General features: G+C 50.2%; 1 protein-coding gene across 6 annotated transcripts in view; it reads left to right on the top strand.

Moving 5' to 3' along the window:
- Positions 1–23336, top strand: part of TRIM9 (tripartite motif containing 9) — a 145233-nt gene that overhangs the window by 116302 nt on the left and 5595 nt on the right. For 2 of the 6 annotated variants that reach the window (XM_019550959.1, XM_019550957.1), the window contains exons 8-12: positions 10803–11003; positions 14405–14446; positions 16473–16496; positions 17679–17982; positions 19563–19725. In XM_019550959.1, coding sequence (XP_019406504.1) covers positions 10803–11003; positions 14405–14446; positions 16473–16496; positions 17679–17982; positions 19563–19725 — 734 coding nt within the window. The remainder of the gene's footprint in view (positions 1–10802; positions 11004–14404; positions 14447–16472; positions 16497–17678; positions 17983–19562; positions 19726–23336) is intronic. The other 4 variants (XM_019550958.1, XM_019550960.1, XM_019550962.1 and 1 more) reach the window with 4 other exon arrangements.

Below are 23336 nucleotides of genomic sequence, written 5' to 3'. Positions count from 1 at the left end.
GAGGCTTTGGCAGCGGTGCCCTGACATGCTGCATCAGGCGTGAGACTGCCCAGCCCCAGAGGCCTGGTCTTCAGATCCACATAACTTAGCCTTCGACGAGCAGCTCCAGTATACCTCCTAGGCAAGAGACCAATATTGCAGAAGAAGTGATGGTGACAAACAGAATAAAGGTTATGTCAGGAGTCCAGAACAAGCTCAGCCAGAAGTTGCTTTCCCTGGTCTTTCCTTCCCAGAGGGTGCATCTACATGAGACGCTTTAAGGCGTATTAGCCTAAATTTAAGGTGCATTAGGGTGCGCGTCTGCTTGTGTGCACCCTTAATGTGCTTTCAAAATGGCAATTTGGGGCTAACCGTGCATTTGCAGGTATCAAATTTAGGTGTGCATAGTTAAAGCACATGAATGCACATGTAGACACATTAAAGCACATTAACACCATGTGTGCAGACTGACTCAGAACTAACTTTAGTCCCAAGTCAGTCCGGACACAGCATTATGAGCTTTAATGGCTGCATGTTTAGACGCCTGCCTAAACTGGCTTAATGCACATTAAGATAATGCACATTAAATTGAGGCGTGCTGAAATGCCCATGTAGACATACCCAGAATGCATTTAGTGAAGGGCAGCATCCTGTTGGGAGGACAGAAGGAGCTATGATGAGGAGGGAAGGCTTTGAAAGCAGTTTGCCTCTGGGATTGAGGTAGATCATCTGCAAACATAGCTCGGCTGTCTTTATTCATTCCTTCTCTTCCTCTTTTCTGAGCATTGCCCCTGAGAAACAAAGGGCCACATTTGATTGCACTGTGACTGCACATATGGCCCTTTCCTAGGCACCCTGCGGCACCGCGTGCTGAGCGGAAAGACCGTGTGGGTGTCTTTCTGTACCGACAGGGTTCAAAGCTGAGCCGCACCAGTTTCACCTACAAAGCTGATTACAGCTCCCTCCTGCTGTTATCTCTGTTAGAATATTAAACGCAGCTATTAAGGATAAACCTCCTCTTCTGGATGATAACTACCTTTGGGAAATTGCCTTGATTCTGACAGTCGAGTCAAGAGGCATGAGGCTTGTTTAGGAAAATTATGTGGGGGACAGAAACAGCAGGTGATAAAGCCCAAGATAAAGTCGGCCATCTCTGCACCAGCATGCCTGCGGTCCCCTGCGGTACGGCTGTTGCCAGGAAAGGGCCCCTTCCTTAACAGCAATGCTGCTTCCATTACCTCCAGAGCAGAGTCGCACCCTTTCCCCAGCCCTGGCAAGATTTCACTCAGCACCGGTGCTGCCCACACAGCCCGGCCTTTGAAATCCAGGCAGCCTCCCTCCTGCTTTGCTCCGGCACCGCTGCCGGGAGATGTGCCTGGCTCGAACGTGCCTGTCTTGCCAATGGTGCATCAGGCAGGCACAACACAGCTTGCCGCAGCCTGTTTCAAGGAAGCTGTCCCAGCAGCGATTCTCAACCACAGCACCCTGGGGTGCCTTGAGATCTTTTCAAGGGTGCCATGCAATGTTAGCACTGTTAGGTATACAAATAGGATTCACAAGACAAGCCCGGAGAGTTCAAATGGGAATCTGTAGTGTTCGGCCCTGCCCTGCTGTGGGCTTTCTGAGTTCTCTGCAATAAAAGAGTTGCTCAAGTACTTTTGCGTGGTCAAAAAATGAATGGAAACAAAAAGACAGCGTTTTCCAAAGGGCCCCTCAAGCTTACTGAGTTTGGAAAGGTTGAGAAGCGCTGTGCAATGGGCTGTTGAGCCTGGCAGGGAAAAGCGGTTAGAAAATTCAACGCAGGCACGCCAGACCGAGCCCTATTTCTCTGCCTGTCATTATTACACTTCAGGAGCTCCCTGGGATTGCTGTCCAGAGGGCAGCTCCGCGGTGCAGCAGTGTGGTGCAGCACGCAGGGAGATGGGAGCAGAGAGACAGGAGAGGGAACAAGCTGCTCTTCCTTCTTATCACAGGGGCTGAAATACTGCAGGTCCTGGCCCCCATTCAGGCCAGCGTTCCCTACCCTGCAGAGCTTCCTGCACGGTTGTTAGGCCAGGCGCCCATCTTAGGAAATAGCAGCAACTTCCTGGGAGCTCACAGGCTGTGCACCAGCACGTGTTGAAGCCATTCGCGCAATTCCCACTCCGGGAGGGCTTGCAAAACTGACCAAAGCAGAGGGGCACGCTGCTGGCTTAGGGCTGTTGCAGACACTTTATACTAGGGGCTGAGAGAGAGAGAGTGCTCTGGTGTTCACTGAGTGATGATGGCTTGACAAAACTCACCTCGCTACCATGGGACTGGTGCACAGGCCGGATGAACGATGTGGAGCTGGCTCCACAGGTCAGATCGCACCCACCGTCTGCCCCGCTCCCCGTGCGTGCTAGATCCAGTGCCCACGCCACCTGCTCCAGCCTGTGCCACATGTGACGCCTGCTCGAGCTGGATCAGGATGCTAGCTGCACACGGTGCCTCCTCCAGCTGGTCCAGGGCAGAAGCTGTGTGCAGCACAGGTCCTGGGCTGGGGGCCACATGTCTCATGTCCCAGTCCACCCAGAGTGGGTGCTGCATGAGGCGCAGCCCCAGACCAGCTGGAGCAGGAGCCTCCGGTGCTGGGTACACCATGCCGGGGGGGTCCTGGACTGACCCCGCATGAGGCCAGCGCTGGGGGCTGAATGATGTGGCTCCACAAACCGGATCTGGCCCCAGGCTACATCCTTAAGACCCTGACTTTGTACCAACCAAGCATGGGGACAGGCAGGGCTGTGCCTGCGTTCCCCAGCTACCTAAGAGATGTCCTGAGCCCGAGCAAGGCCTGCCAGTGCTATGGGTGGTATCACTGGCACCAACAGCCAAACTTGCCCCCGGGAGCATGGGAATGGCTGTAGCCACCCTCGCACCTTCCCCCCTGGCCCCGTGCTGAGAGGTACGTGGCAGGAGAGACCTGTCTCCTTGAATGGCTTTTCTGCACTTGTACAAGCCAGGTCCTCAGTTCCTGTCCCCATTAGCTGGTCCTGAGTGTCTGCTAAGGAAATCTAGTCCTTACCCTCCAAACGGTGCCCACCGCTGGGACAGCCTGCCCAGAGATGCCCACCCCGTCTATGGCAGCGTGAGAGACTTCTGGAGAGCCATTCATTGCAGCTTCACTGTGCATTGAGGGAGAACAGGAACAAGAAAGCCCCACGTCCACCTTCTAGTGGTTTCCTAGTGGCTTGATGAACATGAGATTTAGACGTTGGCTAGATCCTGCCGGAGGGGGAGTGGAGAGGAGTGGGGATCCCTGCGATCCCTGGGAGCAGGGAATCCAGGACAGGGCATTTGCCATTGCTTACAGAAAAGCCAGGGGCTGGTTTGATGGGCCACCCACTTCTAGCAATGCAGTCCATTTTAACACCACTTAAGAGACAGGGATTGAGGACTGACCGGGAGACAGAAGGGACCTCCCCTGCATCGCTGTGGGGACCCACATCTCAGGGGCACCTGAGCAGAGCAGGTGCAGATCAAAAGTGGCTTTAGGCATCTCTCCTTTCCTTCTCTGCCCCAGTGGCAAATAGAGCAGCGCTAGGGCTACCCTGATTTGCCCCCGGCTGCCTGGAGACTGTCCTAGGAGCCGGGGATTGCCCCTGGGTGGGGATGCTCATACCACGCGCTGGAAGCTGTGGGACTGGACCAGCCGGCTCTGCCCCACAGCCGAGGAATCTGTTCCTGCCCAGGTCCGGCACCCCTTTTGGCTGTCAGCGTGCACAAGAAGCTGGGCTTTCCTGGCAGGTCTCCCATTCAAGCAGGGACAAGGCCAGGTCTGCTTAGCTCATGAGAGCTGACACAAACGCCACCAAAAGGGGTCAGGATTTACAGAGACCAGTGCAAAAGCCGACAGGTGAGAAGTTCTTGAGTACTTTCCAGTGCACTCGGTCTCTCGCTCCCTCGCTTCCCCGGACCCTTAGAAATGTCTAGAGACGTATGGCCAGAAATCAGCACTTTCTACCTGGCAGCGATGCAGAAAGCTGCCTGCTAGCTGGTCCCTACTCTTACTTGTGGTGGGCCAGGCCCCTAGGCGACTCCCTGGTTTCCAGAAATCCTGCAGCCTATGACACCACACGTACATCCACTGACGCATAAGCGAGTGAGATCCCAAAAGGAGGAGTCAGGCTCACAGCAAGCAACAGCTTTCCTGAGCAGCATGCTGTGCTTCTGAGATCACCTCAAGATACAAGTCACTGCAGGACGATGTTCAGAGAAGGGGCTGAAGATACAGAGGGATACCAGGAGCCATCCCAGTGGCAGAAGTGAGCAGAGGTGACCGAGCTAAAAAGCTGCATCCTGGAGGGGTCTCTGGTCCACCAAACATCTCGCAGCAGTTGTGGAAACAGTGACTTCTATCACAAGGCAGGTTCCCACCCTACAGTAGCATTAGGCTTCGTGCTCTTGGGGGGCTAGGGAGGAGTTTGTAAGGCACTGAACAGCCCTGGGAGCACACGTCCAATCTGAAGTCAGTGGGACAGGCCCCGAGTCACATCTGGGAATCCCACTTATCATCAGCATTTTGCAAGGAGGGGATGGTGTGCAATGTGCTGGGGATCATCAAGGACCTGGTCCATCCTCCATGAAGAGGGAGATTCTTGTTGACTTCACAAAGAGACAGGTCCAAGGCTGGGATCTTTTGAAGCAAACAGTGGGGCCTCAGCATCCTGTCACATTGCTCTTCTAAGACCAGTTTTTCTAACCAAAGCAGTGGGAAAGGGAAGATTGTCTCTTGGTACCTGACTCAGGCAAACCCATGGAAACCATTACATTGACATGTGTGAAATTGCTTTAAATAACCCCGGTCAGGAATTTGCATGAGCAGCCAAAGCATCCCTTAGGTCCCTCCCTCCCTGGTACGTATTTTCATGGTTGCATCTGCCTCAACCAGGCGCCAGCTCTCAAAAGACCCCATCGCAAAGTCTCGGCTCCCAGCTCCGGCCCAGGGGAATCGTGCTTGGAGCCTCCGCACAGTGTTTGCCAAAAGATGAATCTTTCTTTTATGCCTTTTTCCTGCATGAGACATTGTCATCTTGCTCTCCCAATGCAAGAGGAAAAGCAAAAGCTAAATATGGCCCAGAGCATGTTCTGCTTTCAGAGGCATGCTGAGCTCTCCCGACCCAAGGCAGAGAAATAAATTGCATCTGAATTCGGCTTAAGGAGATGTGAATTAGCCATTGAGCAGAGCCTGCTGCACGTGACGGCTCATGGGGCAAGGTTATTTTTTCTGGCCTGAACAGCCGCTGGGTCTCTGAGAGCAGCTCTGCATGAAATGAACTGGGCTTCACCCTTTCCCCTCCGCAGTGGGTGGAGAGTTTTCCACCAGGGCACAAAGGGGGAGAAAACGAAGAGGATGGAAGAAGAAAAGGAAAGGGGTTCTCAGCATGAGGCAGCACTGCTGGTACCGTGACACTTGTCTGAATATGCCTACAGGGCAGGGAAGCTGCAAAGCTGCTGGTGCTCTTTTGCCATTGGGGGTTTCTACCCATAGGATCTGATGCAAAGCCCTGGACTTCAATGGGAGTGTTCTCTTGACTCTACCGAGCAATGAAATAGGCCAAACCCTAGGGATCCATGGGGAAGGTTGCATGTGTAGCTGACTTCTGTAGCACCCCAAGCCATGAATGTGACCCCCCACAAAAACTGAGGTAGTCGATGTGAAATCTGGGTGACCTGCCGTCATCATCTCACGAGCCTGACGAGGCATCATCAACGATGCTTCCAGAAAGTCCTCCACATCACACTGGAAGATCACTGCGTAAGCCAGCATCCTTGCTGAAGCCGACGTTCCCAGCATAGAGTGGGTGATCCTCAAGCACCAGCTTCACTGGACTGGACATTGTGGGCGCCTATACACGTGCGGCGAGGCTGCTCTGACGCACTGTCATTGCAGCACGTCAGAGCAGACTCGATTAATCGAGCATGGTTATTACTGTGCTCCAGCGGACTCCAGCGTCACATGATGAGCTATAGTTAGAGCATCCCCCGCCACCATTTTTCAGTGCAGGGACGCTCATACACATGATGCTCTGGGCACTTTAATTAAAGCACCCCCCCACCATACTCCCAGAGGACGTCTCTGTGTGGATGCCTGACTCTCGACTCCCAAAACTAGTGCTCGATTCCCAACCTAGTAACAGCCTGAGATCTCCCAGTGGCCAGAGGAGACACTGCAAGGACACACTGAAGGTATCCCTCGAGAAAACGGATGTCGACATTAAGAGGTGAGAGGAGCTGGCTGCCAACCAACCCCGGTGGTGCCAAAACCTCACCCTAGTGCAGCCCATTTTGAGGCAAAGCATCTTGTCCTAAAAGCAGAAAAGAGCAAGCAGAGGAAGGAAATGGAGAAGAATCCCCCCTGCAGCCTCCTCTGCCCTACAGAGAGACCTACACCGTCTGCAAACGATCCTTGGACTCTTAAGTCACTTTAAGACCCATGGCCCATGACAATGATCCATGGTAGAGATCATCCTTGAATTGAGGGATTGCTGATGAAAACACATTTTCTGTCTCAAGCAGTGGGAAAGCAAGGGGTAGGAGAGTGATGGTGGGGGGCATCGGTGGGGAGAGAGGCCCGGTATGACACCGTTCTTTACCACCCCCTTGGCCAGGAAGATGGGGGTGAGCTGTGCTGCAGCAAGAGGAGAGGTGCTTCTCAGATCCTGCTTTTCCAAGACAAGTTCCCCAGTGACTCAGTCATTCAGGAACAGAGGAAGGAAAGAAGAATGACATGCCTCGAGTCTGCAGACATGAGCCCATGTCTTGGCCATGCTCACCGCAGGGCAGAGGTAAGTGGCTTCCCAGAGAGGAGGAGTGAGGGGCACATGTCCATTAGAAATACACAGTCCACAAGATGCACTAAACTGCTGGTGCAGCTTTCTTGTGCCCCAAGGATGGAGGTCCCCGTGCCACGTGCATCATCAGCCAATCCACGGGGCGGCCCTCATGTTCCTACCATCTGCAGGGTGCTGCCTGCACCTGCACAAGATATGGCATCGCCTCCGTTGCTTTGTGGGTAGCCCTAGAAACAAACAGAGATCTTGCTGGCAGGCTATCGTGATTGCAGTCCTGTCCTGTTTGGACCCATTGGTGCCTCTGGCTGCTGGCAAGGTCACTGAGTGAGGTCCGACCCTCTGCTTGGTGTTTTGATCAGTGTGTCCTTGTCTTCGTGGGGCTCAGAGCAAAGCATTTGATAGCAGGCTTACGGGGCCCTGGACACCAGACAGATCTGTCTGGTGCCAGTGCCCTGCTCAGCACATCCAATCTTGAATCCAGTGAAGACACAGGCAGCTTCTCATATTAGCACACATAACATTTCACAGTTGTCCGGGCTTTGCAGAGCAGTGCTGAGAGTGGAGAGCTGGGGGACCTGCCTTCCCTGGCTTGCTCAGGGAAGGGTGATGCTGTCGGGGGCTGGAGCCTTAGACCTGGAATCAGGGTGAAGTTACACATCACATTTAGGCCATACTAGGGTCGCTTAAAATGCAAGTGTCCGTACGTTAAAGCTCGCTAAATCCTGCTAAGCGCAGTCTGAGCATCTCAAATTATGCCACTTCAGGCAAGGATTAACTCTGGGCCGTGCTACCCAGAGTACTTTAATCTGCTTCATGAAGTGACCAATATGCAGCCCTCCAGTATCCCTGGATGCACTGCTTTCAGCCCACCACCCCACAAGCCAGTGGTATTAACCCTTAATATCTGACTGCTCACAGCACTTTCTAACTTTAACACCGCTTAAAATTGCACAAACTTCATCTGGTTGAAGAGCAACATGTAACCTCACCCTCCGAGCAGCGTCCTGTAGTTGCCCATCAGACAGAGGCAAGTGCTGAGTGGCAGAGGAGGCATCACTAGGGTACTGTCAGGAAGTGCCCTGAAACTCCAAGCCCATTACCTGCCATGGGGTTGGCTGATGAAGAAGACCCAGTGCCCTGGTTAACAGGTTGCAGAGCCTCCTGCTCACTTCTCCAGCCCCTCCACAACCCCCAGCCTCCCTCTGCATCCTCCTGCTTTGAGCAAAGCCACCTGGACTCCAGAGAGCTTCCTGAGCTGCATCCAGGCCCCACAACAAGGGGAGGTAGGGAAGGGAAGGCTGCAGCCAGCGAACTTAGAGGGACTTGATGCCTATTCTGGTGGAGAAGGGGGCAGCCTTGAGCCAGCTGAGGCAGCAGGAGTCAACTTTGAGGCTTGCCATGGCTATCACAAGCCTTAGATGGCCAGGAGAAGGATGTACTGTACTGCTTCACCAAGAGCATCTGCTCCCAGATCCCTCCCTGTGACTCCTTTGGAAAGCTTATGGGAGGGGCAGGAGAGTGTGTTCGGGATTATCTGGGCAGGAGGGTGAGGTTCACACATGTGGCTTGGGTTGGGTTGAATTTGCTCAGAGATAGGTGCACTGGCTCTTGAAGTAATGGAAGGGCTCTTGGTGACACCAGCAGCTGTTGGATCAGGCCCCAAGGCCTGGGCAGAGCTTCCCAAGGCATAAGCCCATGTCCTGGCAGAGGGATGTATATCACAAAGGTGGAGCTGCTACCAAAGCTAACAGGCCCCCTGTGCTGATGCTGTAGAATTGGACGGAGGAGGCAGACCAGGGAGGTTAGTCCCGCTCGCCCTCTTGGTCTTCAGCACGTTCATTCCCCTGGCCGCGGCCTCAGAGCTCGCAAGGTGGGTCTAGGCTCAGGGTCACTGTTGTCCCTGCTGCAGATGGGGATGAGGAGCAGGGCTTGACTGACTCTGGAGTGGGACTTCCAGCTCTTCAGATGAGGGGAACACAGTGCTTGGAGGGACCTCCTGGACCACCCAGTCCTGCTCCCCCTGCCATTACTGCCACCATTTACACTCCTGTCCATAAACTGAGAGCACTTCAAGTAGACTGCAGCAGTGGAGAGAAATGTGGGAATGGGGTTATTCATCTTCCATGCGTGCTTTACACAAAGAAAACTTCTTTGTAAAATACTCCACATCTCCAAGTAGGATCCAACACATTTCTTCTAACAGAGATGTATCAGGCAGGAGAGGCTGCAGAGACAGAGGCTTTATTTCCCAGATGTGGCTATGTCCAGAGGTCCAAATATCCTGTTGGAGGGAGTCATCAGAATAATAGCTATTATGGATTGGGTGGTAATATCCCTTTGGATCTGTTGGTTTGTCTGTTGAAAGCTCTGGTCAAGGAAGTTTGTTTTGTGCAAGGGGACTGGACCCGATGATCTTCCAAGGTCCCTTCCAGCCTTACAGTCTATGAATCTATGAAAAGCTGGTACACTTCTTGTTTTAGCTGCCCGACTGCGTGTGGCTCAAACGTGGAAGGAAAGTATCGACTGACAATGTAATATGCTAAAATATGGGCAATCCCGATGATGGGGAAATGGTCCCATCAGGTTAGCTTATTAGAAAAGAGCCCAAACAGGGATAGATACTGAGAAATAGAGATTCCTCTCCTGACTTACACAGAAGACAAAAATTCAGCAGCTTGTCAGCCAGAGTCATTAGCCACATTTCTTTGCATATTCATGAATATTCCTGAATGTTATTTTTTTATATATATGTACATATATACACACACACATATATGTACACATACATATACATATGTATGTGTATATATATGTATATATATAATTACATTGAAAGTGCAGATGATGAGTTGTTTGAATTGTTGTATATTATTTCCTGTGTAAAGATATAACAACTTCAACCTCCTGCAATTCCTGTGTATTACTCCTGTGTTGGAGTTTTGTTTCAGTGGTTGCCTGAATAAAAAAAAAAGCATTATCAAAACAAACTCCTGGAGCTCCTAGAGAGTTTTGTTTTACCTTAAGGTCACTGAGCTCTTCCTCTTGCTCCCTTCTCTGACATAACCCATCGTCTAGGAAAAGCCCCATGCTTTATGTCTTGGGCTAACTGGAGTGTGACCTGTTGGGCTGTGCGCTCTGAATGGCGTTAGAGCAAAGAGAGAGCTGATTACCTGCCTCCTATAGACCTGGGCTAGCCCCGGAGGAAACAATCCAGAAGTGCGGCTACAAAGAGCAGATCATCACAGATCTGTCTGGCCTTTCCATCTCTGCTGCCCAGGAGCCCTGTGGGTGGCAGGGGCACAGCGCGTTCTTCCGCTCTATTTTAGGAGGGGGCTCAATCCGTTTATGACAGGCACGTGATGGTTTGCAATAGTTTTGATGACCCAGGGGGTCCCATCCAGTGTCCCTATATGAATCTCGTGGGTTAAAGTGAAATTCTTCCTGTAACCACCAGATGCATCTTGATAGGTACAAGGAGTTTCCCGTGAACACAGCAGGCCAAACAGCCTTTGAGTAAGGTGGGTATTTGGGGATGCTTAGAGTAACACTGTTTAGACCAGCTTTGTGCCAAAAGTGGATCAGACCTGTATGAAACCTGCACGTCTCCCCATTATTATAAGGATTATAACAGGGTGGGGGGAAGTGTCCACGATACCAGTTAAAGTGCATCCCCTGGTAAGTAGCATGGCAAATTGCAAACCTGCCTAGGTGGGATTCATTCTTGTGAAGGGCTCCGGGACTTGCTGAAAAGAAAAGCACATCATATGTGTCTTCGACAACATAGGGATATTTGCAAAGGCCGTGCTTGCTGTATACAGCCTCAGTGGCACACGATGACTGAGAGGTATCAATGCACACAGTGGCCTGTATGTTGTTCTGCCCAGCACATGCCCATGGCAACACAGCAGAGAAGGAGCCCACACATGTACAAGGGCCCGTGCTCTGGACTGGGGGTCTTAGGTAATGATATGAAAGTTTCTGATCTCTAGTTTGCATTGATCTTGCGTTTAGACACAGAGTCAGAAGAACAGACCCTCCCTTTTCCAGTGCCTTTGGAAAGATCTTTGGAAAGGTCGCAGCTCCGTAGAATGAGTCCTTTCTCCTCCACTCTTAATCTACAACCCAGCTTCTCGGGGAGATCCTACTTTGAGCTAAGATCTTCGTCCCACCAGCTGAGCTTGCATTCTTCTTTACAGTCTCTGAATTCAGCCGGTGAGCCGAGCCCCTCTGGCATTTCCTCTTGATCTGTGCTTTTGGGCATCTCCAAAGCATCTGTTTGTTTTGCTTTGTTTTTTTTCCCCATGACATTCATATGCCAGGGGGGTAAGTCGTTCTGTTTGTCAGTGGCCTGTTTCCGATGTGAAGGGAATTTGGATGATGTAGCTATGTGGCGTATCTCTGTTTCTATGTAACAATGGTACCAGTTTAGATGTCATTTCGCTCCCCCTGCCTACCCCGCCAAGGCAAACCCGGGGTCGGGATAACAGCTGTTATAACCAGGGGAAGAGGCATCCTGGGATTTCAGCTGGAGCACTGGTGCATCCTTCTGGGAGAAATCCATGGAGGTGTTTCAAAGGTTTGCACGCTCAGCTCATCCAGGAGGGTCAGCCACTGCTGTCAGGTGGTTGCAGAGCATTTGCATTAAACCGTGACCCCACAACATCTATCTATCTATCTATCTAGATATAGATATATGTAGTTATATCTATCTACCAATCTATCTGTATAGATATAGATATAGTTACAGATATCTGTCTATCTATAGATATATATATAGTTATAGCTATCTACCTATCTATATAGATCGATAAATAGATATAGTTATAGATAACTATCGATAGATAGATAGATAGATAGATTTAGGACCCCAAAGCCCAGCTCAGACTGAATGGACCTGGTGTGCAGAGGCCAGAGCCTCCTTTTTTGAGGGCACCATGCTTCTGTAGCTCCCGCTGACTTAAATTGGAGTTGGGGGAGCCCAGCCTTTGTGAGGAGCAGGACGTGGGATAGTTAATCCTCTTTTTCTTCAGAGCAGTGGAAACTACCTGGAGGAAACTCTCAGCCGCGCTTTGAACAGTCGGTTGCAATCAGCCACCAGGCCCCTGCTGGCCTCCCTGCTTCGGGGCTGAGCGGGCTGTGGCTGAGCAGTAGGTTGCTTCCTTGGGCAAAGCACAGCCAGAGTGAAGGTACTTCGCCCTGCCGCAGGCAGCAGCCAGCAAAGGAGCAGGAGGCAGGGCTGATCTCCCCAGAGCTCTGCGGCAACCGTGGAGAACAATTATTGCGCGCTTCTTCCTGCCAAAGATGCCGGGGCTGATCCTCCCGTCGTGCTGTGTTCACACCACGGCCACTCCATTGGACTCCGCACCGTAATTCACAGCTTACACCAGTGTAAGCAAGGGGAGAACGGGGTCCCCTCGATTTTGATTTCCATCCCATCCCTTGGAATGAGGAATGCTGCAGCATGGCGTTTCCAACACACACAGGGGCTGCCACCCCTACCAGCAATGGGTTTTTTCATTTCTTTTTTCCTTTGTGCTTCCATGTTTTTCATTGTACTGCTGTGCACTGCTGGCTTCTTAACTATGTTTTGTTATTGGACGTGTTGACTCTGTCTCCAGTGTACCGAGACCGACTGTATTGGCTCTGATCAAATACTTTGTTTGTGGCCTGCGTATTTCTGTAACAACAGTCTGTGGATAGGGCGGGGGGGTGACGGGCTGGGATTTTACGACTGTGTCCTACTAGAGATAAATGTGCTGTGCGGCAAAGCACAGAGACCTCTTTCCAAAGAGGGTGCTGGGCACGATTCATTAAAAAGGCCTCGGCAGACATTGCGTCACTTCGTACAGCCGCGAAGAGCTCAACGGCGGCAGGCGATGTGCTTGGCCAGAACGACACTAATGTGTCCAAGAGCCGGATGCAAATGTGCTGTAAGAAAATGGCACAGAGCACACGTCCCCTTATTCTGCCTACAGGTAGACACAAAAGCAGCCGCAGAACCATGCTGCGCCTCCTAAAACAGACTGGGAACAAGGCTGTCTTGTAGTGGCTTCTCCTTCCACCCCAGTTCCTCCCCTTGCCTGCAGGCTTTCTCTGCAATAATAACAGAAGAGGTGCTAAGTGGGAGGTTGCAATAACTTCTTTACAAGCTGAGACACTTTGCAAATGCTCTGGGTCTGATTTGCAGGTGCAGGGCAGCCCCTCTGCCCCGTGCCGCTGGCAGAGATACTGCACAACTAGCATAAGCGTTTCAGGTCATCCGTTCCAACATGACCTTTGACGGCTAATGGTGAATGCAGTGTTTCACATTTCCCTTTCTGCTGCTGTCAGTGAAGGGGTCTTGGCAGACCTAAGGGTCTTGCATCTTGGCAAGACCTTCCTGGTGAATCCCTACATGATGCTAAGCCCCAGATGCAGTTCCAGTGCTTCAGAGCCGTTTGCAGCTAAAGTAAATTAGAGCAGCCCAAGGATTGCTCTAGTTAGGTCCAGATGGGCCAGCCCCAGGATGAGAGGAATGCAAAATTTAGCATTTACCCCCTCTCCTCCAACCCCTTCCACCCCCATCTGACTTGTGCTGTGAGCTTTTCACCCAGTGGTGAAACTATAGCCCATTATTTTTCCACTGGTAGCACCCAAAGCCAATATGCCAGCTGCTGGCCTCCAGGGACCTGGCTTAACCAGGCTGTAAAGTCAAGTCACTTCAAAGCAAACAGCTGCCATGATCTGGCCCCCCTCAAAAAGGAAACAGGGTAATAGCTCAGGGTGAGACACAGCATGGGAACTGTGCAAAGAGGTCTGTCTGTATGCAGCCCCGTCTCACCGTGCCCTGTGAAGCCTGCAAGCTTTATGAGCATCAGACACCGTCAGTAAATGCTCACAGTAATATCAATTCATGATGCTTGCTTAGCCCTACTTCAGGGGCCCCTTAGCCCCATTGCTCTTAAAATACGATGGGAGCTAAAGTATCATGCTCTAGCTACGCAAACCCCACTGACGAAGACATGAAAAATCTCAAAGCATTAGGACAGCCTTAATCTCTGCGTTCCTTTTTTATATGTATATAAGGGCGGGGGGTTGCACAGAAGAACAAGATCTAGGTTCCATTTTGCTGGAGAAAAAGCTCTTGAAATCAAAATCTACCCTTCTCACATTGATTTCTTTCTATAGGGAGTGGTGGGAAGTATTTTGGAGCAGTGGAGATGAAAAGATTTTACTGAATAGCAAAATTGCTTGCTTTGCACTGCTAAAGGACCATGTTCCCTTTTCCAGTGCAGAGGACAACAGACGAGGACCCAGTGGCAATAGAGGCCAGGATGCTCCAAAGTGTCAAATAATTTGGGATAGGAGTTTGGACGCCAGCCTTGATCCATCTGAAAGGTGCCCATTTGTGGGTATGGGCTGAGGCTTCCTGAAAGTCAGGCCTTTGCAAAAGTCTTTAGCTAGGCACTTAAAATGGGCAGTCATTTTGAAAACCTTTGGTCTTTGGCTTTTAATGAATCAGGCCTGCAGTGGTGAAGCAAATGGGTAATTCTGTACATGTGTGTGCATTTGTGTTCATGAGACCAGTTGCTGTTTCTTAGCTTTGGTGTGTGAAATATAGTATCTCTTTATAGGATGCAATTTTGAGACACAATCAGCGCCTTACTCTCAATTAGGCAAGTATCTTTATTATAATTAAGTGGCACTCGCTTTGTTGGTCATCCATCCATGTTTTGTGTTTATTTTTTAACCTCAGTTTGACACAGTAAGCAGATAATTGTTCATCCACGAGTGTTTCTGACTTTTTCCACCCCGTTTGCATTAGTTTCTCAAATGCCATTCCTGATTATGATGAGGAATGATTATTTCTGTTTGGTAGAAAAGGGGTAAGTTCTTTCCTTTTGCAGTTTTAAAGGGAAACCTGAAGTGGTCCTTTAATCAAATTCAGAGCTGAGTCTTATAGCAATAAAAGAAAAGACTCCAGGTCACTGAGGCATAAAAGCATGTACAAGACTTTAAGTGCATGATTAGCAGCTACCTTCACCTTTGAAGGTCACTGGATTACTTGTGCACTTAAAATGAGACCTGTAATTTCCTGAAATCAGGACTCCAGGCCTGCTTAGCAGAGGTGCTGAAACCCTTCAGTTCCTTTTGATTGCTAGGGGAGAAATGACAGGTCAAGAGCATGTAAAATCAGACCCTCTGATTCCTTTGGGGAAAAAGCAAATGACTTGCCAATGACCCAGCAATGCAACCAGCAGAGGTTTGCTGCGGGTGGGCCTTGCCTGACCAATCTCTTCCCCTTCTACGACCAAGTGACCTATCACCTGGACAAGGGAAAAGGGATTGATGTCATATACCTGGACTTCAAAAAAGCCCTTGATCTGGTGTCCCATGATCTCCTCATGGAAAAATTGGCCGATGCAGCGTCGGCTACATCACAGTCCGCTGGCTGGGGAATTGACTTCAAGGTCGGACCCAGAGGGTGGTGGTCAACAGAAGTGAATCATCCTGGCACTCTGTGACCAGTGGGGCCCCCTGAGGCTCCATGCTTGGACCTGTTCTCTTCAACGTTTTTATTGACGATGTGGACATCAGCGTTAGAAGCGGACTGGCCAAGTTTGCCAATGACACCAAACTTTGGGGTACAGCATCCACACCCAAGGATAGGCTGGTGATCCAGGCTGACCTAGACAGGCTCATAAAATGTGCAGATGAAAACCTGATGGCGTTCAACACTGAAAAGTGCAAGGTACCCCACCTTGGGGAAAAAAAACGTGCATCACATATATAGGCTCGGCAGTGCTACGCTCGCTAGCACCATGGCCAAAAGGGACTTGGGGGCTATGACTGACCACAAGAGGAATATGAGCCACCAATGGTGATAAAGCAAACAAAACACTGGCTTGCATCCATAGATGCTTCTCAAGCAAATCCCAGGATGTCATCCTCCCGCTGTGCTCGGCCTTGGTGAGGCCGCAGCTGGAGTACTGCATCCAGTTCTGGGCTCCACAATTTAAAAGGATGTGGAGAAGCTTGAGAGAGTCCAGAGGAGAGCCACGCGCATGATCAGAGGTCAGGAAAACAGACCTTATAATGAGAGGCTGAGAGCCATGAGGCTCTTCAGCCTGGAGAAGTGCAGGCTCAAGTGGGACTTGGTGGCTGCCTATAAGTACATCGGGTTGTGCATCAGGATCTGGGGGAACGCCTGTTCACCAGAGCGCCCCAAGGGACGACTAGGTCCAATAGTCGTAAGCTCCTCCAAGACCGTTTCAGGCTGGACATAAGGAAATACTTCTTTACTATCCGAGCCCCAAGGCCTGGAGCAGACTGCCGCCAGAGGTGGTGCAAGCACCTACTCTAGACACTGTTAAGAAACATTTGGATGCTTATCTTGTTGGGCTTATTTGACCCCAGCTGACTTTCTGCCCCTGGGGCGGGGGGCTGGACTCAATGATCTTCCAAGGTCCCTTCCAGCCCTAGTGTCTGTGAAATCTATGAAACTTAGGTTCACCAAACCATTCACACACCATGCAATGTAATGTGCACTTCATTTACAGTGCAGGTTCATCTGGAGTCTGTGTCTGCAGTGAATGGAAACGTTTGTGAGCAGAAAAGTATTTCTGAATGCCTTGTTTTAATAAATACCAATCTTCCTTACTGTTTTTCTCCTTGCACGCCTTTCCTGTGGGATGACAACAGTTGACATTAAAAAACTGGTGGCAGGTATGGAACCGCTTGCATTGAGTTATAAACCCAGGGAGCCTGAGTGCATGTGAACTGGCCTGTGAAACCATTCAATAAATCAGTGTGGAAATCCCACGCGAGTCATTTGTTTTCAAGCAGTGTTTGCCATTGCAGGTGCAAGAATCTGTTGTGGATGTGTCAGCTAGTTCACATTTCCACCACATTAAGTGCACAAAAGACCACTGGAAAACAATCACCTGTGAAACCTGGATAGTGGCTCGTGAAACTCTGTTACTCTGTGTGTACGTTGTCAAGAAAGTGATGTTCTGTGTCAGGTTTCCTGGACGCAAGTCACTGTGCATTTAAATCAGCCATCCTGTTGGGTCTCAGAGATGCTCAAGCATTTCCCAGACTTTGCAAAAGCTAGCTTGTGTTTTAAATATTTTATATATGTATATGTATATGCATATGTATATATGGTTGCTTGCTCTTCAGGGAGGTTTCTGGGTGGTACTTAACACATCTGTAAATGTAAATCTGTTATGTGCTCTTGATTTCTAGAACCACGAGCTCTCAAATGCACACACAGTTTACCTGCTAATCTTTTAAGCCCCCTTCCCACATTGGGCCTGATCTTACAAACTTTTACTCTCATGAATAAACTTTAGTCGTCAGAGTAAGTATGACTTAATATTTTCGTTCTGCTAGAACCAAGAGGCCCAGGCAAGGCTAGGGGCCATTTTGCTAAGAGCCGAAATGGTGAGGGAGCACCTCTGCCCTAAAGAGTCCTCTAAACAGATGAGCAAGAGGGAGAGAAGGTACTCAGAAAAGTGGCGTGACTTCCCTGAGGACCCACACCAGGTCAAGGGCAGGAGCAGGAGTAGCACCCAGGTCTCCTGAGTCCCAGTTTTGGCCCCACAGCTGCCAGACCATGGCAGTCACCCCCTCTCACAGGCCAGTTTGCAAGGTCTGGCATTACTCAGCTGAGTCGAGGTGCTGGTGACCCCCATTAGTGACTCCATCCCTCCACAGATTGCTTTGCTAGCTCCTGCGGGAAGTTCTGCAGAAGCAGCCCCACTTCTCTTTGGACACTTCTTGGTGTCCACTACTGAACATCCTTCCTGCATGGTGGCATGCAATGTTTCTTGTCCAGTCTGCGTGCCTTTGCGGTTGGACTGAGGTCTTCCCGTCATACTAACCAGCTATCCTTGTGTATTCCAGTAGCTTGGTTCTCCTTCGACCCTTCCTCCGCACACACGGACATCATCTTTTCCAACGACAACCTGACCGTCACCTGCAACAGCTACGATGACAGGGTCGTGCTGGGGAAAACGGGCTTCTCCAAAGGGCTCCATTACTGGGAGCTGTCGATCGATCGTTACGATAACCACCCTGACCCGGCCTTCGGCGTAGCCCGCGTCGACGTCCTCAAGGATGTCATGCTGGGAAAGGACGACAAGGCCTGGGCGATGTATGTGGACAACAACCGGAGCTGGTTTATGCACAACAACTCGCACACCAACAGGTAGGCCACCGGGGCCAAGTATCTTTCTCTGAGACTAAGGCCTCAATTTAGTCCTGATGTATGCAGCTGCACCACCGTCCAGGGCTGCTGTATCCAATTTGCTCTTGAGCCTGACGTGCAGTACTATGTACCCGCTGTATCAGCTAGGAGCGGTTTGGGCATCCAAGACACCATGTCTGCTGCAAGAGCCGTTTGTGCCTGCACTTAGCATTACATGGTCCCTGTCTGTTCCTGCTACAGAGAGCCAGGACACTTACTTGACTGCCTGCATAGAGCCATTCATGAGTAATGTGCCAAGCCCAGACCCTCTGAAGACGGATAACCTGCCTACGGTTATTCTCGCCTCATTCAGGTTCCCCTGACCGGCTGCTCAGAGGCTGCTGCATTTGGATCCTCACACTGCATCCGTGGGCCTCTAGGCTTCCTTTCAGTCTAGGTTTCAGCACTGCCTCTTTCTGTAGCCCATCAGCTTATTATGTGGATAGAAATGGTCCAGGTAGCAGCCCATCTTAGAAGGGGGACCCAATGGTTTGGCCCCGAGTCTGTGCACAGCTCCCTGGAGGTTTTCCAGCCGATAAAGCATTCTCTCCACAAAGCCGCCCTCTCCTGGGTACTCCAGCTTATAGTTTTACCTTTCTGGGATGCAGTTGGAGGAAAGCCACCCAGACTGTAACAGATAGCATTCTGGCCCATCGCTCTTTATTGTGGACAGCACGAGAGAGAGACAGATTGGGACAAAACAACAAAATGCCATGCCCCAGCTCAGTTCCCTCATCACTCTGAGCCTTATTTGGATCCAAAGGGATAGAGGGAGAGAGGCAAACAGGCAGCTACAAGCACACCTGGTCTTTTTTATAACTTCCCAACCCCTCTGCCCCCCTTGGCATGTCCTCCCACGTGAGCACATCCTCCTTACATTTGTGTGTATTCGTTCTGGCCATATACGGACAGTGGAGGAGGTGCTTCTGTAGGAGAATGGCTAATGATTTTGTTCATAGGTTGTATACTTCACAAACATTTGGGACAGATTCAGTTCTCACCCAACCAGTATCTATTTGGCTTTGCTGACTTCTCTTTGGGCCCTTCATAAATGCATTAGTCACTGCTACAAAGGTATGGAGCAATCTGCTCTTTTCCCGAGCCCTTCTGCAAAATAAAGGATGATTGTATGGGGAGACTGACCTGGAGGCTGCAAGTGGGAGAGAAACAGTAGAAGAAACCCTGGTTCGACCCCGTCTCTCTCCCTTTCAGGATCTACTCCTGTGACGCAGGAGTCTGGACAAATTGGACCCAGTAAATGGCCGTTCTTATGAGATTTTACCCGCAGACACACACACACACACACACACAGCTCCCACTAATGTCAAAGGTGAGCAGAATTTGACCCATTCATCACTGGACCACAGTATTGTGTAGTTCATTTATGCAAGCATAGCATGCCCTTTAAAGTGTTTTAACCTGGATAGCCAGGAGTCAGAGATGCTATTTTGCACCTTCCAGGAAGCCTGTTCCATAAAAGCAAAGACTGGGATGGACGTTAAGCGATATACATCATCTGACTGATTTTATATCCTCAACAGAACTGAGGGGGGAATAACCAAAGGTGCTACAGTGGGCGTGCTTCTTGACCTAACTAGGAGGACCTTGACATTTTCCATCAATGAGGACCAGCAAGGGCCTGTGGCATTTGAGAACTTGGAAGGCCTCTTCTTTCCTGCTGTGAGCCTGAACAGGAACGTGCAGGTATGTGCCCACGTTAGTGCAGAGGAGGAGTTGATCTTATGTCCCAGGCTCCTGGAGAGAGATTGAAATAAGGAAGCGCCTTTCTGGAGCACTTGGCTGCTTCTTCTATCTGTCTGTGCCATGGCATGAGACCAGGATTCGCAGTCCCTTTGGTATGGCAGAGTTCAGCAACTCCATCCTTTAGCATCCCTCAGGAGTCTTGCTAGTTATTGCACGCCCCCCTTGAGACTGTCTGAGCTACTCCTGTATTTTTGGTCTCTGTTTTCTCCTCATTTTTCCCCTGCCCACTAACGCATCTACTTCAAAGTGTTGCTGTGTGGGTGTCATTTGCTTACAAAGGCTTTGACTGAGTTTAGCTGTGGTCTGCCACATTTTGCTCCTCTGAGCACTGCGCTATTGCAAAAAAGCTTGAGCAACACTTCTTAGAAGGCACACGGAAAGTCAACTTGATCAGGTGAAGTCACAAAGCCTCACAAAGTCACAAAGGTCAGGTCCTGTTGAAGTAAAGTCAGTGTTTTATTTCAGGCAATATTATAGAATCAAAGGACTGGAAGGGAGCTGCAAGATCATCAAGTCCGATCCCTGCCATGGGCAGGAAGTTACTAGGTTCAGACAAGCTCACCTCCTCCAATTATGGCCATTAACAGCAGTCTCGGAGGGAATCACAATACCCATCACAGGCTTTTACTGAAGCCCAGGTGTCAATAGGAGGACTCCTGCAGGCTCCAGTGGCATTTGGATTGGGCCTCTTAATCACAAAAGAGACTTGGGCAAGACCTGCAGGCAGCAATACATTGCTTGGGCAGGTTGTGGATGTAGCCCATACCTCAGCTAGTTTAAAAGCAACTCATAGCATAGCAATGAAGGTGCAGCAACCCAGACTTTGACCGCCAAGGGTCCATCTGCATGTTCATTAATGTGCCATTATGGCTCATTCACTTTAGTACCTGTAATAACAGGTACTAATTTAATGCACCATAATCAGCGCTACTGTGCATTGGCGCAAACAAATGCTTTTTTGTGGTGCTTAATGCTCATGGGACTATAACCTACTGTGCATTAGTGGATTAGCATGATTTTTTCCAGATGCACTAATATGCAGTAGTATTAATCCAATGGGCATTAAGCATCTCGTGTGGACATGCCCCAAGTACGGTCCAGGCAGATTGGTGCACACACATGCCTGTACTGCCGTGGCTATGTCGCCTCTGGTCCCCAGCCAGCCAGGTTAAAGCTGGCTCAGGGATGAATGATGCCTTCACACCCCTGCACTGCAATGTAGACATACCCAGGCACTCGCTGAAGGATGCTCCTGGCAGGTGCCTTTGTTTCCTGTTCCCTACAGGTAAAGCAAATGCAACGGATGAATATATTCTTTCCAGCTCCCCATTAGTATCATACATGAATAAGACTTAACATATCTCTCCATCATCATTTGGGCATCCCCCAACTCCATGCCATGTCATTTTTTTAAATAGCTGATCCAAATTTAGCCTAGTTTTATGGAAACTGGAGTCTCTGATGACCTGCTCCTGGTGCCATTATTAAGTGAATCAGCAGTACAGGCACAGCAGCAGTATTTGGTTATACTGCACACTGACAGTATGGTTGGACCTAGAGACCCTTATCTTCATCATCACTGTTCCAGGAGTGTCAGGGTAAGAGAGGGTGGCACTTTACCATGCACCAGATGTTTCACGGTAACCTGCCCATGTGCTCATGCAAGTACTGCAACTTATCCCTGCTTCCCTGATAAGCAACCTGCCGCAGCTTCTCTTGTGCTTACTGCTGGGTTGAGTGTAAAATGGGCCACCACTGTGGAGGCACTGGCACCCACTCAAGCCCCGTCTCCTGTAATGGACAGTTCTGGACACTCTAGAAACACTCAGTAAGGGACCAGCCCTCCCCAAAGGAGCTTGCAGTGTGAGCAGACAAGACTGTTCCCCTGTTGGACAGGCAGGAGCTGAGGCACAGTGTGAGTCGCCTTAGATCATGCAGGGAACTCGTGGCAAAGTTTAGCACTAAACCCAGATGACCTCTGCACCACTTCAGCACCTTACGCAGAAGACAGGCCTTCCTCCCAAAGAGCTCAGTCCACACTAAGTTACCCATCATGGGCCGTGGTGTGATGCCAGGGTTTGAAAGCCAAGTCATAAAAGAAGTGTTCTTTTAAGTGCAGCTACCAAGGAACACCTAGGGAAAATACGGTTCTGGTGTGTGGTAGGGTTAGAGCTTGGGTGTGTAACGCTATGCAGTAAAAGTACAGAAGCATTGCTGCTTGGTAACTAATTCTTATCACTACATCCTTCCCACTGCCCTAAGAGACAGGAGCACTTATGGCATCCCAGTGCTTCTTGGCTGTTCCAGAGAAGATAAAAAGTTTAAAATCCCAAACACAGAAGTTTTAATCAAAGTGCTGCAAGTAACCCTACAATATTCATCATCCTCATTCTTCAAAAATACATCATTAGAATATCTCTAATTAGACCTGAGAAGATTTTAGTCTGGACAGAATCGTGGCAAATTTTAATCTAAACATAAAAGTATTTTTTTCCCCAAAGCAAGAAATGAGTTGGGTTTTTCTATCCAAAGTGAACGTAAGAATTAAATGGTTTAGAAAAGGGAATGAATTTGAGGCGCATAAGTGTCTATGTGCGCAAGAGGGAGAAAGGCGGTTCGCAAAAGCTGGCAGTCTTCATGGGCTTGGGGAATACAATTCACCAATTACAAGAGGAAGGATATTTTCTCTAAACAGCAATCCTGCCTCAGTTTGTCGGGGCAGCTGACTGGCTGATGAAGTCTCCTGTACGTGAATCATTTTCCTGAGAGAAGCAAACTCTCCAATGCCCTTTTCATATCCAAGAGAAAGGGACTCCTCTTCCATAGTCTTGTATCTCTCTCTAGTAGAAAGCATGCCTAGCAATTGCTCTGTGGCTGTTGAAGGAAACATTCAGGCTAGGGACAGACATTCAGAAAGCCCAAGTCTGAATTGATTCAACCTTTGCAGGTTAGTCTAACCTGGCTAGGCTGAACCGGTCAGAAACTGGACAGACATTCTCTCTGGGCTGAGGAAATTCAGACACATGCCTGCAGTGCCTCAGGCTAGAAGCTGGGGGGCGCTAGAGCCGCCATCCCTTCTGTTGCAGAGTTGAGCTGAGGGGGGCATGGCCAGGCCCCAGCAGGACTTTCTCATTAAGGAGGCTTGCCTGCACCATCCCAGGCTTGTGGGAGGGAGAGTTGTCAGCCCCCAGACTCTAGCTGGCACTCCGAGGACAGGTGGGGAGGGGGGCACTGCATTGCAGTGCATGCATCTGTTGATGATACGGAGCCAGACCGCAGCCAGCAAGGCCAGCCATACCTTGTCGTGCATCCAAAGGTGCGTCTCAAGCCGTCCCGAGAGGTGATCCTCCCCCTCTATGCAACTTTGGTCAGGCCGCAGTTGGAGCGCTGCGTCCAGTTCTGGGCGCCGCACTTCGAGAGGGATGTGGCCAGCCTGGAGAGGGTTCAGAGGAGGCCACCCGCTTGGTGAGAGGGCAGCAGGGTAGGCCCTACGAGGAGAGACTGTGGGACCTGAACCTGTTCAGCCTCAGCAAGAGGAGGCTGAGGGGGGA

The sequence above is a fragment of the Crocodylus porosus genome, unplaced genomic scaffold (assembly GCF_001723895.1).
Source record: "Crocodylus porosus isolate Cpor-Errol unplaced genomic scaffold, CroPor_comp1, whole genome shotgun sequence".
Classification (NCBI taxonomy): domain Eukaryota; kingdom Metazoa; phylum Chordata; order Crocodylia; family Crocodylidae; genus Crocodylus; species Crocodylus porosus.
Note: the sequence above shows the minus strand (reverse complement) of the source record. Positions and strands in the feature narration are given on the sequence as shown.